Here is a 15,785-nt window from a genome sequence, read left to right on the forward strand (position 1 = left end):
CATAAGTAAGAATATATAAAAGGTTAATGTCAGAGAATTTAAATTGTTTTTTTTAATGGACCTGTCTTCTAAGTACATATGAAATTTATGTTCAGGCCTTAAATACAGTTTTCATTATGGCTTTATGTGTGATTTGCATCTTTTTCTACCAGTCATTTATTTATTTTTTTACACTTCAGTGTTGCATTTTATGTTAACTGTGAGAAAGATTAAAAAACAGACATGTTAATCCAGAAAGGCCCTAGTGCTTGTGCTAATTTCCTGGCCTGCAATGTGGGTGTACCTAATAAGATTAAATAGGGGCGTGACAACATTATCACTTACTGTGGGAGAGAGCATTTGGATTGTGCACATGCAAACAGTTTGACACTGTTTGGGGCTTACAAAAAGGAACAGTGTGCGAACATCTTATAAGCAGTGGTTGCTAAATCTGACACAGTCTGTGTGTGCATGTTCCCAATTTTGCACACACACAGCTTTTTACTTTTGAATCCGTTAACTTGCATGTGTCAGAAAGTTAACCCAGGACACTGACCCAGATACAGCTTCAATGAGTTTATTTACAACACTCTGTCGCATCGCGTGCTGTGGGAGTATATTTTTGTGCCAAGGAGAGGAACACAAGACAGGGTGAGGAGTGAATTGGTCTGATCTTGGATTGTGACATAAACATGATGACTCCTTTATAATTACAGTGTGAGGGCATACGGTGATGAAATAGCTCACCGCAAACAGCTCTTTAGATATTGTTTGTCTTAACTGTGGCACCTGATGTTGCATCTAATTAAAAAATATATTATTAACAATATGTGTTATCATGATTAACTATCATGGCATACTGGTACACCAGCAAGTATGTAATATATCTAATAGTCCCTTCATTTACGACAATTGAACATCGCCGTCACATCCACAATATTTGATTCAATGTGTTTAAGCATGCGGATAACAGAATCAGTGTACTGGCTGCAGGAGAATACCTTACAATCAGGCAGCAGAGGCTGTAGCCTGAAATGTTAAGTGGGATCTTCCCACTTTGAGTATATTGAGTTAGTCCTAATCCATAATCCCATTAAATCAAAACCACAACAATCGTATGAGCCACACTTTTTTTTTTTTCCTAAGCCAAAGGCCCCAGTGCTGCTGTTTTTGAACACAGGTGATTGAAATAAGACACCAAACTCATGTCTGACAAACACACTTTCAAAGTGTTTTTACAATGGCACAATGTCCTTTGAATGAGAACGTCATTGGCAGTGACGCAAACTTCAAGCATTTCCTTAGATAAGACATGGAACATGTTGGGGATGGATGTTATGTTAATTATTGGCTTTTGCTGTCAGAAAGACTCCATTGTGACCACGACTCATTCACCACATGGTGTTGAACTGAGGTTTGACACAGGGATTCTGTTCATCTGAAAGGATGTATAAACCAGTTGTGTGTAGTTGCTATTAAAGAAGTCAATAGCAGCTTTCAGGTTGTAAATTCTAGCCTGGGGTTGGTTGCCTTGCCATTCCATATTTTTTTTTCATGTTGAAGTTTTTCATAGAGTCAGAGTGGATGATTACAGATTTTACTCAGCACCGTGGCCTGCATGGAGCTGGTTGTCGCTTTCATCCTCTCCTTTCGTTTTTCCTAAAGGTTAATAATAGTAGCTCATGATAGTCTTTGGTGAAGGGTGTCAGTGTCAAATAGTGAGAAAGCATGGTCTGCTATGGTGAGTTATAGCATACATCTGCCATTACATAAGAATTGTTTGTCTCTCTCATTTTGGCAACTTGGCACACTCGCTCTCTCATAATATCACCTACAGTCTGTATCCAAACTGTCACTGGAGCCTGTGACTGCTCTCGCTCCATCAAACGAAACACACACACACACACACACACACACACACTTGCTCTTTCATACTGAGACACATGTCTTGTTCATAGCAAACCTTCCATGGGATAATTAATGAGACTATATTTTCCGTGGGATGAGGAGAAATGACTTGTTATTTTGGGCAGTTTAAGTTAATTTTAGCTGCTGGATACAGAGAACAGGACCAGGGATAACAGTGTGCCCGGAGCCCGAGTTCAGAATATGTTTGAACAAACTAAAGACTGTCTTTTTATATCTCATATCTCATCTCTCTTAATATATTATGAATATGAAAACTGTGTATTTAAACTTAGGTAATTCAGATCTGAGCTTTCTATCATTGCAAAGCATAAAAAAAATATAAGAACACTCATTCTCAAGTTCATTTTTAATTTAATGAGGGTATTTATTGGGTTTTTGTAAGGTTTAGTTTTTAACATCGTCTCTCGTAAGATCGATGTTTAGCTGCCTTATGTGGTTTTGTGTGTGATTTCATTTTGCCATCTAAGATTTGAATTGTCAAGCGAAAGCCAAAATGAATGCCTGTGGTGGTTCATCTTCTCCGCGGTGATAGGTGGTACGGTCACTGAGGTGAACTGTCATGCAACATTGTGGCTGGCTTCCACACTCGAAGGCATTAAAGGACCATACTGGTGTTGCTGCATGTTGCATCTCATTTACTGCAAATTGTGTACAATTAACATTATTGTCTATAATAGGTTTTTCTGGGGTGGTGTGTTCATGTGCTCGGTGGCAGTTGTAACCTTGTCAGACTGATAGTTACCTGCCGAACAGAATTGTGTTCATGTTGTCAAAAATTCAAGCCTGAAAGACACATGACATGAAACGTGGATGTTGTGGAGGGCCATCTCTGCCGTCTCTATTATCAGTTGTTACACGTTTGGCTTTAGTCTTGCAGCACAGTTGTGGATCTCAGACTGCGGTTTGACCTGCATTATCAGTGATAACATACATTTAAAAAGTGAACTGACTGTTCACTGTGATGTATTAGCCATTTCAAGCAAGTTTCAAGACCCTGCAAGTTGATTTGCATACCACGATGAACTGAAGAGAAAAAAGGGTTGACTTTTTAGTTGGGAAAATTCATTATGAAGTTTAAAAAAACAAAACACACACACAAGCATTTTTGGAATATGGTTGGTAGTAATGTTAAGTGACTTTCATGTGCTGTGAAGTAAATAGGCTCAAACATGGAAAATCACTAGTATAGTTCTTCATCATGTCATTGCAAGTTCTCATGGCTCCCATTTCTTCTTTCACTACATCTCCATCTCCGCTCTCCCTCTGTCTTCCGACTCTCCTTGTTCACCAGGCAGCCGAGGTGGGGGGTCTCTGAGGAAGATGCTGGGCTCAGAGCGTGGTGTTGTTGAAGAATGGCTCTCAGAATTCAAGGTAAAGGCTCTCCTCTGTTCTCCATCATGACACTTTTCAGTGAAATGTGCTCCTAGAGGTCATCTTATGAGGCATTTTTCCAGAGAAACCACACCCTGTGGGTTTAACAACTGTGATGAAAAAGAGTGTGGAGCGTGCCAGTTTGTGCATGTCAACTCTTTAATATTTCAGTCCTTTGTAAATCATAATTAGATTTAGTGAATGCAAGCAAGAACTGTGGCCATTTTAGGACAGTTAAGAATCGGGGTCAGCTCTGCTTTCATCAGTGTAAGTTGTTTGTAATTTGTCCTCTTCAAGCTCAGGCTAAAGCATTTTTTTTGTCTTCCGTCTCACAAGCAGATACACTTTGATTTTATCTGTGAAACACGTCTTACAATCATCAGTATCAAACTCCATCGTGCTTTAACTGAAACTTGTTTTTGCTTGCAGGCAGGTAAAGTATGAACAGGCTTTACACAGAGGCAGGTATTCCAATTGAAGTAATCCCTTAGTTAAACACTGTGGAAGTCATGCTACTAAATTCATTACTGCCGTCTAATTCTCAAGCGCTAATCACTGATGAAAGTGAAAAAAAAAAAAAAAAGTAATGTTAAGTCAATGTCACTTACTCATTACTGAAACTGAGACATGGTGAAATGATGACTGTTTTCCTATTTGGTTTTGTTTTGGTTTACTGAGTACAGTGTCTGAATGTGAAATAAATCCTAAATGAATTATGCAAGGCTGATTTATGAATTCCAACACAGATTCAAGGCCAGCTGCACTTCCAAGTAACTGCTATTAGTGGCAGCATGCTAATTTTAACAGTCTACTGACGTACTCTTTTGATTAAGATGCACGTTTTCATAACTCAAAGCCTTAAGTGAGTTACCCGAGCTCTGTATAAAGACATGAAACGCACAATAATGTCCAGGAAATGTAGGTTGAATCTGAAAGTTGAGTTATGAGTTTTGCTGAGTTTTCCTCTTAAATGCATTATGATAGACATTAATATTACAAATATTGACAGTTCCTCGTCACAAAAACTTAAATCAACAAAATAAACAGTAGTAACAGCAGTTTGTTCCTAATTCTGGTACATTTATTTAAGATGTAATTCAAAGACACAATCTTGTTTAATGCCCTTCCATACATTTCACTTATGCTAAAGTACAGGCAAACCTGACAAGTTTATCCGAACATCTGGAAGTACCGCACTGACTGGCCTTACCTCCAATGTCCAATGAATGTGTTTACAGCTCTTTTTTCCGCTGCACAATCTTTACGCACTGGGTCTGTTTTTATACCTATAACAACTATGGCCAGAGGCATTATGTTGTCCGTCAGTCTGTCTGTCCCATTCTCTTGAATGCAATATCACAGCAATGCCTCTAAGGAATTTCTTCAAATTTGGCACAAACGTTCACTTGGAGTCTAGGATGAACTGATTAGAGTTTGGAGGTCAAAGGTCACAGTCACTGTGACCTCAGAAAACACTTTTTCTTTACACTAATTATGACAAAATACACTCAATACCTTTTATAATATTCCTTCAAAGTCTTTACTTCATGTTTACAGGTCGTCCGTCCATCCGTAAGATGACCTGATTAGGTTTTGGTGGTCAAAGGTCAAGTTCACTGTGACCTCACAAAACATGTATTTGGCCATCAATTAAGAATTCATACACTAATTATGATAAAATACACTTAATGCCTTTTAATAAAATCCTTCAAAGTATTCACTGAATATATTATGAGGATGGACAGACATGGATTTAAACTGCAACTTTGAGGCGGTAATTCCAGGTGACTGACACAGCATCTCTGAAACATAAAATTCACCTGTGAGTGTAAATAAATGATGTTTCTTGTAAACTGACACAAAGTTAATATTCAGTGATATATTTTTTCATTTGTTTTTGACTCACTTTTTCAGTACTTAGCTAGTTATTATTGTTTATGTCACTTTTCCCTCTAATACTGTGAAGGAAGAGTAGGAATACTATTGTTTTCCTTTAGGTAGTGTGCTCTGTACATTAATTGTAGGAGAAGTACAAACAAACCATCTGTTACCTTACCAATCATAAGTCAGGTGCAAAAGTGTATACAGCCTGCTTTGAAAACACAAAAAGCTTTGAGAAATATTGGAAATGTGGCTGCTTGAAGATGCTCCTTTTCTGAAATGCGGACACTGGACACCGGACCTAAAGCATCTGCATCCAGTGGACATCAGGGGTAAACATGACAACATACAGGTCAGACTAATGGAAGCTGATGTGAGCCTAGTGTCTGAGATGTCCGGAAATTTCCACTGTACATAAAGTAAGTAAGTAAGACAAGACAAGCCAAAGAGAGGAAATAAGTCCGTAGTGCGTAAGGATGGGTGGTAGTGGATAGCACAACATTGTGAAAGAGAGAAAGGAGGGAGTATGATGAATAGTGAGGGAAATAAATTGGTATGACTCATAGTGTGAGTGGTGCAGACCAGGCACAGTGTGTTCTGTTCTCAAAATGACCATAAAGAGGCTGTGCTGAGAGTATATATCATTTTCAGACAAACACACAGTTTTTACCATTGAAAGAATTTCACCCCATGATATTTGAGACAGTTAGAGCTCATCACTCTGTGATGTTCAGTGCCTTCAAAAAGTTATTTTGTGATTCTTTTTTTTATGTGTATCCACTTTCACATAACCCGCCTTACTGACTTTCCCAATCAGTGATTTCTCCACATTTCCCAGAATGCTTTTGACTCTGCTCAAGAGAAGAGGCCTTTTTACTGGTAGTTTGGCTTGTCACAGTAGGAAAAGCACAGGTATAAATAATAAAATTAATGATGGCAGAATTCCATTTCGTTGCTTCAGCTCCAGGATCCTGCAATTGTTCACGCTGGTTCACTGTCACACTGTCGTGGCTAATGGGATACTTGAATAGAACAGAGCCAGTCTTAGTTTTCCCGTTACTATTTGGAGGGATGCAAGGAGAAAATGATGCATAGACCTCGTGTCAAACTTCTCAGCCAACCTTTCTTTCTCCTTGCTCCAGTCCTTACCAGAAACCCACATCCCCAGCTATGCCGGCAGCCTTCATCTAAAGAAGTCCCTGGTTCCAGCACTCTACAGAGTCATCCAGGACCCCAACAATGAGGTGATACTCAGAGGGCGCACACACATACAGAGAGTCCCAGGCATGGCTGTTTTTAGCTTGAAGAAATGTTTTGCTTGTGACTCACATGATGTAATCTCAGTTGGCAACAAGCAAGAAACCGCCACACAGCTCTGCCTGCAAGGTACATGTGCACACAAAAACACAAGCATGTAGTGCTCTGGGAGAGTTGGATGGACTGGCACAGTGGCAGTGGCAGCCACATTACGTGTGGGCTAGCAAACAGTTTTCCTTATACTCACACACACACACACACATACACACACACACACAGCACTCTGATAGACTGGAACATCTGCTTCCCACACAGGTAAAGCTCGGCGCATAGTCAGAGATTCAAACACAGATACTGTACTGTACTGTATATATACACAGACTTGGTCACAAATTCAGGTTATTATTAGGCGTACTGCAACACACAAGCACCACAATACCAGCAGCACTAAACCAGTATTTTCCCTTTAAAGGACCTAATGACACAATTTTTGAGCAAAGGCCTGAGGTGCTCAATGAGACGGGACTTTAATTTCACTCTAATGATACAGTTGGTGGCTCCAATTCTCTTTCCCCCTCTTTTTCTCGCTCTTTCATGGTCAAATTTGGGTGTGAAGCAACCAGAGATCTAAATTCCATTAGTGTTGTCAATCTGGCTATACAATCCCATTAATGACTGAACAAGTGATCCAGGAGAGGGGTGCGTGCGCATGGGCGTGCACGTGTGTGTCTGTGTGAGTGATTGAGAGGGAGGGAGGGAGAGAGAGAGAGATTTTAAGGCATAGTTGACTGTTGCATGTTAGGGTGTTGTTGTTTTTTTTTTTTGTGTGTGTGTGTGTGTGTGTGTGTGTGTTGTTTTGTTTTTTTTGCCAATGACATAGAGTGCCAAATCACTTTCCAAGTTCATTTATGTGTTGCCGCTTATTTCAGTGTCAGCCACAGTACAACACACTCGTAAGAGTAGTGCTGTGCGGGCACTCACTTCACTGACTCCTGAACAGTATAAACACATTGGTTCAGCCGGCTCCCCTGAGACTACATCTGACCAGACTTTCATTGTAGTGATTTATCCCTTCTGCTCCTGTGCACCTCCCAGTCCTCCCCGGCAGCAAACCTTTCCTTCCAGCTGTCCATTCCTTCCTATTATAGTCAAGATGACATCCTTTCATGTTTTGAAAGAAGAACTGTGAAGCAGAGATACTATCTTAATGTCCTCCTGATGAAAGGTTGCTGCTGAGACTGAGAATTTTGCATATGAGAGAAAACAGGATTTTATAAGTATCATATCTTCTCATCCTGTACTTTGTGGTTTTGGATTTTTTTTCATCACCATAGTCATATATTCATGTTCATCTGATGAATTTGAAATAAAGCAGCTCACTCCACTTAAGGTGATATCTGAGATTTTTTTTTAAATTAGGCGCAGATGGCAGTTTTTAGTGACGTAGGTCCAAATTAGCCTCGTAAAATGACAATATGAATGACTAAGACCATTTTAACATTGAATATAGAGAAATTATCTTTCAAATTCCATATCAAGTTTTGATTATAACCTTATTTGAACAACCTAACAGCCATGGTGCATATTCTAATAAGGTGTCAAACTTGCATTTACTCATTTCCTCCTCCAATCCAGTTGCTGGAGCCTGTGTGCCACCAGCTGTTCGAGCTGTACCGGAGCTCTGAAGACCGCCTGCGACGTTTCACCCTGCAGTTCCTGCCTGAGCTGGTGTGGGTATATCTGCGTATCACGGCCAGCAGGGATCGCCAGAGCAATGGCTGCATTGAGGCGCTCCTCTTGGGCATCTATAACCTGGTGGGTGTCAACTTTTAGAAGAGATAGGTTTCGCCCTGTGAATTCTAAATATACTAGCTATGAGATATATTTTTGTGTGCCAATTTGCATCCCTATTTTAAGGTATCCATGTGGTTACCAATAGGGAGGCAAAATAGCAACCGCAAAGGGGCTGCAGTAAAGGAGCTGTGTAATAAAACAGAGCAAAGGAATAGTAAACAATAAGGAAATTAGTTTTGTCTCCCCTATTCTAATGGACAGTTGTCCTACAGAGAAACAATGATTAGGAGCATCATTCGGTGTCCTTTAGAGAAACTCGTATATCTACAGCTTGAGCAATGCTGCTGCTGTTGCTACTATCATAAAGGTCATAAATGAGAAGCAGGGGTGAACAGTGTCAACATTCCTGCAGCTGAGCTTAACTCTTAAAACACATGATCCGACTATCGGCTAACTGGGATGGTGTGGCTGTTTAATTGCTGTCAGTTGACAAAGAAAGCCTCTTTTTGTCCAAATGCTCGACTGTCCCCGACTCATTCCGCTTCTACTATTCATTAGGTGCATTGATATCATAGATTAAGAATTGTTTAAAAGTTTACATGATGTAATTGGTTATTGGTCAGTATGAATGAATATAGGTAGATATTATGTTTTAAGAGTGAAAGCAGTACTTTTCTTAGGAACATACCTGATGGCATTTGTTTTTACAACCATGAACATGGCTATGAGTGGCTCTTCCAGTTTTAAACTGTTAATTCGGAATAGACCAGAACGTTGATATGCAAATCATTGGTTATATCTTTAGAGCTAACACAGGTGGAGCATTAGTGAGGCTGCTTGTCTATTTACAAGAAAGACAATCTGCTGGGAAAAGCCCAGTTAATGGATAGATCCAGGATAGACTGCATCACCAGGAAACACCCTTGGGGAAATGGGCTAAGAGCTAGAGATATCAATAGAAAGAGCTCCATGTCAGCTGGCGCAGCTAAAGGTATATCCATGCATAATTTTCTATGTCTATACCACTCCCCCCCCCACACACACACACACACACACACACAATACATGCTCATAGCCCTCTCATGTCGTTGGTCATTGCCAACTGAACTCTGATAAACAGCTTTGCTCTTAGCAGTCCCATCAGATATTCAGAGATATACTGCTAGCCACTGAAGGGCGGGACAAGGCCTGAACCAACAGGACGCTGAATGTCAGGGAGAATGGGAGATAAAAGGGATAAAAGCCTTTTTGATACCACATTTCAAGACCAACATTATGGATGCCAGGAACGGGGAATGGATAAACTGATTTTTTGCATTCATTTACTTGCTGTGACCCCTGCACATTTGAAAAAAACAAAAAACAAAAGTATTTATCTCTATTTAATGATATAACAAAAACTCCCCCACCTTCTACATGTGCCATAAGTTATAGAGATAAAACTGAAGAATGTTATACACTCAGAGAAAACATGATTATTTCTGTGTCTCTCAGTCAGTTAACAATGTCTGCCATCCTCACATGTAGTACGAGCAATTGCTTTGACTCAGCTGCAAATAATTGGTTTACAAAGCAAAGTAGGAATAACAAGTGCCTTCTGCCAAATGAAAAATGCTGAGCTGTATATCTCTGTGAAAGCACTTGATTATCATTTTGACTGCAATTGTGACTGGTGGAGATAATCAGGCATTACTTTTAGAAATGGCATCGTTTTCAGGGGAGCATGCATCTTCGTTATGTATCGCAGTGTGAAATTGGAATTGAGTGGTGAAGGAGCTGGCAGTGACATGTACCAGCAGTGAGAGGCACAGCAGATTGTACAGCACTTGTTACCTGTATGCTTCTAAAGGTTTTCACCTAGTCCCCAGAAAAGAGCTGAACAGGGTTCAGGTAGAAATCTTAATTCAAATTAGACATTTACTAACTCCTAGTATAAATGAGCATTGTGTAGCAGGCTCTTTTCCATTCCCTCAGTGACAGCTTTTCTGTCTCGTCCTCCCTCTTTGGTTTTGCAGGAGATCGTGGACAAAGACGGCAACAGCAAGCTCCTGTCCTTCACAATCCCATCCCTATCCAAACCATCAATATATCATGAGGTAGGACACCTGTCTTTCCTAGCGATCAATGTCTTCACATCACGTCTCTCCTCCTTGTACTCTACTATTTCTTCTTCCTGCCTTTTTTTTATCTCTTTTGCTGCTTCTGTCTCCTCATCTCTTTCTATGCCTCCTCTCTTCTGACTTTGGGAGAGTAGAGAGGTATTTAAGTGTCTGCCTGGAGGATGACATCTCCTCAGGGTCCAACAGTTTGGGAGGTCTAATTTTGTTAATCCCACCTCCAGAGTGTTAAGGTGTCAATATGCTTCCAACGTTGGAACCGGGGGAGGGGATGGGGGGTGTACAACCAAAAAGCTACACTATGGATGTCTTTGAGGAAAGTTTGCACACCCCTCTATGATGGCCAGCTTTTCACCCCACCTTTGACTGTTGCCATTTTCTTTTGATTATACTAGCGCCTTAAGTGTCTCACTGCCAGGTCCATTTTTCTTATTCTGTGTTTTCCACATGTAACGCTTAACTTTGGTGTTCACTCCTTTTTTCATTCTGTTTTAGTCACTGAGTTCACCCCCCCCCCCCCACCCGGGTTTGCTAAAACAGGACAGCGTATTGACTATTGTGTTCAGCTGGAATTCATTAAGGGTGTTTAACGGGGAATGCTGCCCTAGGACCATTCTTGTAAGCTATTTTTATAGGGTTTGTTTTTTTCTTTTTTTTTTTCAATCTGGCTACCCAAAGTAGAGCAAAGAGTGTGCCTCTGTGTGTGTGTGTGTGTGTGTGTGTGTGTGTGTGTGTGTGTGTGTGTGTGTGTGTGTGTGTGTGTGTGTGTGTGTGTGTGTGTGTGTGTGTGTGTGTGTCGGTGAGTGTTGATGAGACTACAATGTGTGGCGTGTGCTGTGGGCGATTTATCACTGTAATTACAAGCTTGAGAGACTCTTCCCTTCATGCTGAGAGAATGAAGAAAGCATGGGGGCGTGTGTTCGTGTGCGTGCATGTGCGTACGTGTACCTGTGTGTGTTTGTGTGTGTGCGTGTGTGTGTGTGTGTGTGTGTGTGTGTGTGTGTGTGTGTGTGTGTGTGTGTGTGTGTGTGTGTGTGTGTGTGTGTGTGCTTGCGTGTGCGTGTGTGTGTGTGCGCGTGCGTGCGCATGAATCACAACAAGCTTCCCAGGCTGTAGTACGGCTCTGCACATCACATGGCCTTATCCCCAGGCCTCCAGCATTAGCATACACTCCAGTCTCTCTTTTCGAATTAATCCATGCTCCCCTCCTTCTCTGCTCAGAGCGGCCCAAGATACTTAGGACAGAATATCAATTCAATTTCAGAATCATCAGAATGAAGTGGCCTTGTGACATATTCTCACATGGAGTTAAATTTAGATTCCGCTCAGAAATTACCTGTTCCTCTTCCTCTTTCTATTTTACTCAGGAACGAAAGAAATTTGCTTATTGCAATATGAAGTTTTGTAATAAAAAACAATTAGCAAAAGAATTCAAATGAAGCACTGATTAACAAGATCAGATATTGTGTGTATATTACTATGATGAAGTCCAAATGACTGACAAATAAATTTTTTTGTAATCCGGGCGGTGGGTAAGGCATCTATGAATTTCCCTCAGAAAACTGTTTAGCAGAAGTGGTAGGCCAAATCATTATGCATCTCGTGTCATGATCAGTTTAGGTCGTGGATGATGGCCTACATAATGTCGTTTGTTGTGTAAAATAACACCTTGACTTTTTCCCCAAAAATTAATGTTTTAGTTCATAAAAGTGTATTACTTTTTATAATGTTAGTGGAGGGGATCTTTATGCAGGCAAGGTGGCCCACTTCCACTATAAAACACAACAGGAATCCCTGGTCTGTCAGTAAAGATGTGCAGGAGCCTATTAAGAAAGTGGAGAGACTCAAATAGAAACATGGATCAAGTAGTTGAAAGAGAGTAGTGCATAAATTCTGATCTTGATGTTACATGAAAGGAATTTGTAGAAGATACAGGGAAAATTGCAACATGTAGATTTTAGTGGAAAAGTTGTACAGTCAGCAACCTATCAACTAATATGTGTCTGTTCCCAAGTTTGGAAATGGATAAATGAGCCTAACAGAAAGAAGTAAAGTGCTGCCAGCAACAGTTACCCAGTCAAAGGTGAGAGTTGAGCAGATGTCCAGCAGTAATCTAATTCCAATGCAATAAAAATTAAACACTAATCACAGCAGTTTTCCATCTGCGCACAGCAAAGGCACCTGTTTGTCAGTTAACAATTTGGAGGGCACATCAGCTTGTTTGCACCTGGTAATATATCTTCACTGCCAATTTACTGAGATGTTGTAAAGGCCAACATGGTGAGCAAGTGTTTAATTAACTCTTTTTCTTTTGTGTGTGTTTCTGTGTCTGTGTCTGTGTCTGTGTGTGTCTGTGCCTGTGCGTGCGTGCATGTAGCCTTCTAGTCTGGGTTCCATAGCATTGACAGAGGGGGCTCTCTGTCAACATGACCTGATCAGAGTGGTGTACAGTGGCCTCCACCCTCAGAGAGAGACCTTCACAGCTCAGAACAGGTACGACTCTGAATCAACAGAGAGGGAATAATTTGAGACTTGGTACCAGTGTCACAGCGGAGATAAAATTGCAGCAGTTTAGAGACATTTGCTAACTCCAGCATACTGAATGAGTTAGCAGCAAGTGAAACCTTGCTTGCTTTTTGGACACAGAAGGCGCTGTAGGCCATTCAACTTCAGTAAACACGTGTGGCATCAACAGACTGAATCCAACTTTTGCCTCGCACATGTCATCGTTCTCTCTTATTGTTTTTTTACCTTACATCCAAACCCTGCCTGTAAGATTAAAAAGACCTTTTAAGATGAAAAGAGCAAAACCATCGACTCTCATTCTGCCCCCTCTGGCCAAACTCAGCAGGCCTGAAAGCTTTTTTGGCTCTCACATCTTCTCTGCTGCCGTGGATGAATGACTGTCTCAGCTTAGTAATGAAGCATGCTGGAATCCTGCCAGAAAGTGTTTTTTTTTTTTTTTTTTTTTCTGTTGCACTAAAATGAGCACAGTTGCACTTTGTACTTTATTTTTTTTGCAATGACGCATATGCAGACACAGACACACATCTGAACTATCAGAGCTGATAACGTAAGGACAGCACAGATAACATTGGTCATCCTGTGTGATGTCCGGAGCAGTGAAGCCCCTCAACTACGATGAACATAGAGCGTAATAAATATATTGAATGGATTTCTGTAGGGCCAGGCCTCATAGTTTATCTGGAAATCCAGATGTGTGGCTGGGCCAGAGATTGTGCTTATGAGAACAAAGCCCAAAGCTCCTCAAAGGTGCCGGCTCTCTCAGACTTACAGCCAGGCCTGGCCAGACATTTACCTCTTCCTGCGCAGAGTCAATTATGGCCCTTAAACTCAAGGTCCTCCTGCTGATTGTCCTCCATCAGCGCACACACACACACACACACACACACACACATACACACACACTCCCAAAACACACATGCTCCAAAGAGAGATGAACAATATTGAGCTTGTACTGACATCTGAAAACCGATCACTTCAAATGGATAGTTTTGTTGTTTTTTTTCCCCCTCATTTCATCTCATCTCCACAATTGTCTTTTCAGCATTTTCACCAGTGTTATAAATGATATCACTGTGACATTTCTGCTTCAAGTGAAAATGACAAGTCCGCCAGTAACTGTCACATTTAAACAGAAATGGCCTATTATGATGATTTTTAAAAAAGGCACACTTTTGCACTTTAATTAACAGGTGAATCATACACATAAATTGGCGTAATACTGTAAGTAAATCATACAGTAATTCTGATGTCAATTCATTACGTTACATTAAATTCATTTGGTAGACACTTTAGGCATTTTGTGAACAAAGGTCCCTGACTGGACTCCAACCAAAACCAAAGATACATGTAAAAGTCTCTGCGAACCTAGGCAGAGAATGGTGTTATGCGTAACCATAGGTCACAGAGGTTCACAGAGGAGCCAGCACACGCACTCCAAACAAAATTCAACATAATTCCAGACATAGGCCACAAGGGCACCCCAGTTGTATATATTATATATGTGTGTGTGCGTGTGTGCGTATATATTAATATATATATTAATATCTTGTATTTGTTTTAAAAAAAGATTTCAAAATATTGTACCTGTACAATGTCAAACAAATTAACAAATACATTGTTAAGCCCTTGTACCAAGTACAGTTTCAGCTGTCAGACTTGAATCTTTAGTCTCACACCTTCTGTACTGAGGTGATTGTACAGCACCGAGGTGTGTGTGGAGAGTGTGAAGATGATTACTGCAGTATATTAGGCTGTGCATCTACGTACGGTACAGTAGCTCACAATGAACAAAGCCTAGGTAAGCAGTTTGCTTGGTAGACTATTTAACAGTTCATAACGTTGATAAATTGCTTTAGCACCTCTACATAATTGTTTACAATAAAGGTGTCACAAAGAAAATGCTTAATAGACAAGCTGAGGTTGAACTGATATCAGAATAAAACTGATATTGTCTTGACTTCTTCAACTCCTTTTTCTTAACCAAGTTATTTAAACCCTAATAAGAGTCTGTATTACTGTGCTTGTTTCTCACTGTCTTTTGTGGTTGCAGGTTTGAAGTGCTGTGTTTCCTCATGCTCTGCTACAACTCTGCCGTTGTCTACATGCCCCTTTCTTCCTATCAGTCAGTCTGCAGAATGAGCTCACGGTGAGAAAACATGTGTAAAGCATATGGTTTTTTTTAAGTTTGTCTTTTTATTTTTTTCGCCCACAGTTTTGTCCTTTCTGTGCCCAATTAGTGACCTTCCTCTCCCCTCTTCCACTTGCTCTCCTTTAACAAGAATTAAATCATCTCCTCTACCCTGTTGCCATACGCGAACCTTGATACTGACTGTCCTCCTTTGCAGGAGGATTTGATAAGTGCGATTTCATTAAAGCTCAGTTGTCTGTGATTGGCAAAATGAAAGAATCACTGCTGGATACCTGTCTGAGTCTGTCTGTCTTGGAACCTCTGAGATGCCCTGGAGTTAGGAGAAAAGATCAATGTGGAATTCACAATATGGGGCTCTGTACTGGATCAGCCGCCCAGTGATTTCACTGCAGCAGGCAGACGGCTCAGGATATGAAGACTTCCCTACTGCGAGCGAGCAGACAACGCCTGAAGCAAGCTCAGTCTAGACAGACGGCAAATTGACTGTGAAGATTTCAGAGTACGAGAACAATGCTCCCTCTTTGAGCTCAGCCTCACAGCGTAGACCTTGAACACCTCGTCGTCTAACCTTGCCCAACCTCCTAAAATTTGGCTCCCCTTGCTCACTGTTTAATTTGTTTCCTCTATGTTTAGTTTACTCAGGTAGCAACTGACCTTCCCTTTACTTCATCTAGGCTTGTCAGATCTCTGCTACTTCCTGCAGTGGTTAGAGGGCATTTGCAATTTAAACAGCAAAGTATCTCTAAACCTTTGTCTTTTTATTCCTCCTAAACCACCTCCCT

General features: G+C 40.7%; 1 protein-coding gene across 3 annotated transcripts in view; it reads left to right on the forward strand.

The window, feature by feature from the left end:
- LOC120801160 (protein FAM126B-like) overlaps positions 1 to 15,785 on the forward strand; it is a 43,554-nt gene that overhangs the window by 16,549 nt on the left and 11,220 nt on the right. For all 3 annotated transcript variants that reach the window (XM_040147748.1, XM_040147752.1, XM_040147749.1), the window contains exons 3-8: positions 3,200 to 3,279; positions 6,303 to 6,404; positions 8,053 to 8,232; positions 10,227 to 10,307; positions 12,706 to 12,821; positions 14,905 to 15,000. In XM_040147748.1, the coding sequence (XP_040003682.1) occupies positions 3,229 to 3,279; positions 6,303 to 6,404; positions 8,053 to 8,232; positions 10,227 to 10,307; positions 12,706 to 12,821; positions 14,905 to 15,000 (626 nt within the window). In that variant the 5' untranslated portion in view covers positions 3,200 to 3,228. The remainder of the gene's footprint in view (positions 1 to 3,199; positions 3,280 to 6,302; positions 6,405 to 8,052; positions 8,233 to 10,226; positions 10,308 to 12,705; positions 12,822 to 14,904; positions 15,001 to 15,785) is intronic.

This window comes from Xiphias gladius, chromosome 16, assembly GCF_016859285.1.
Source record: "Xiphias gladius isolate SHS-SW01 ecotype Sanya breed wild chromosome 16, ASM1685928v1, whole genome shotgun sequence".
Lineage (NCBI taxonomy): Eukaryota > Metazoa > Chordata > Actinopteri > Istiophoriformes > Xiphiidae > Xiphias > Xiphias gladius.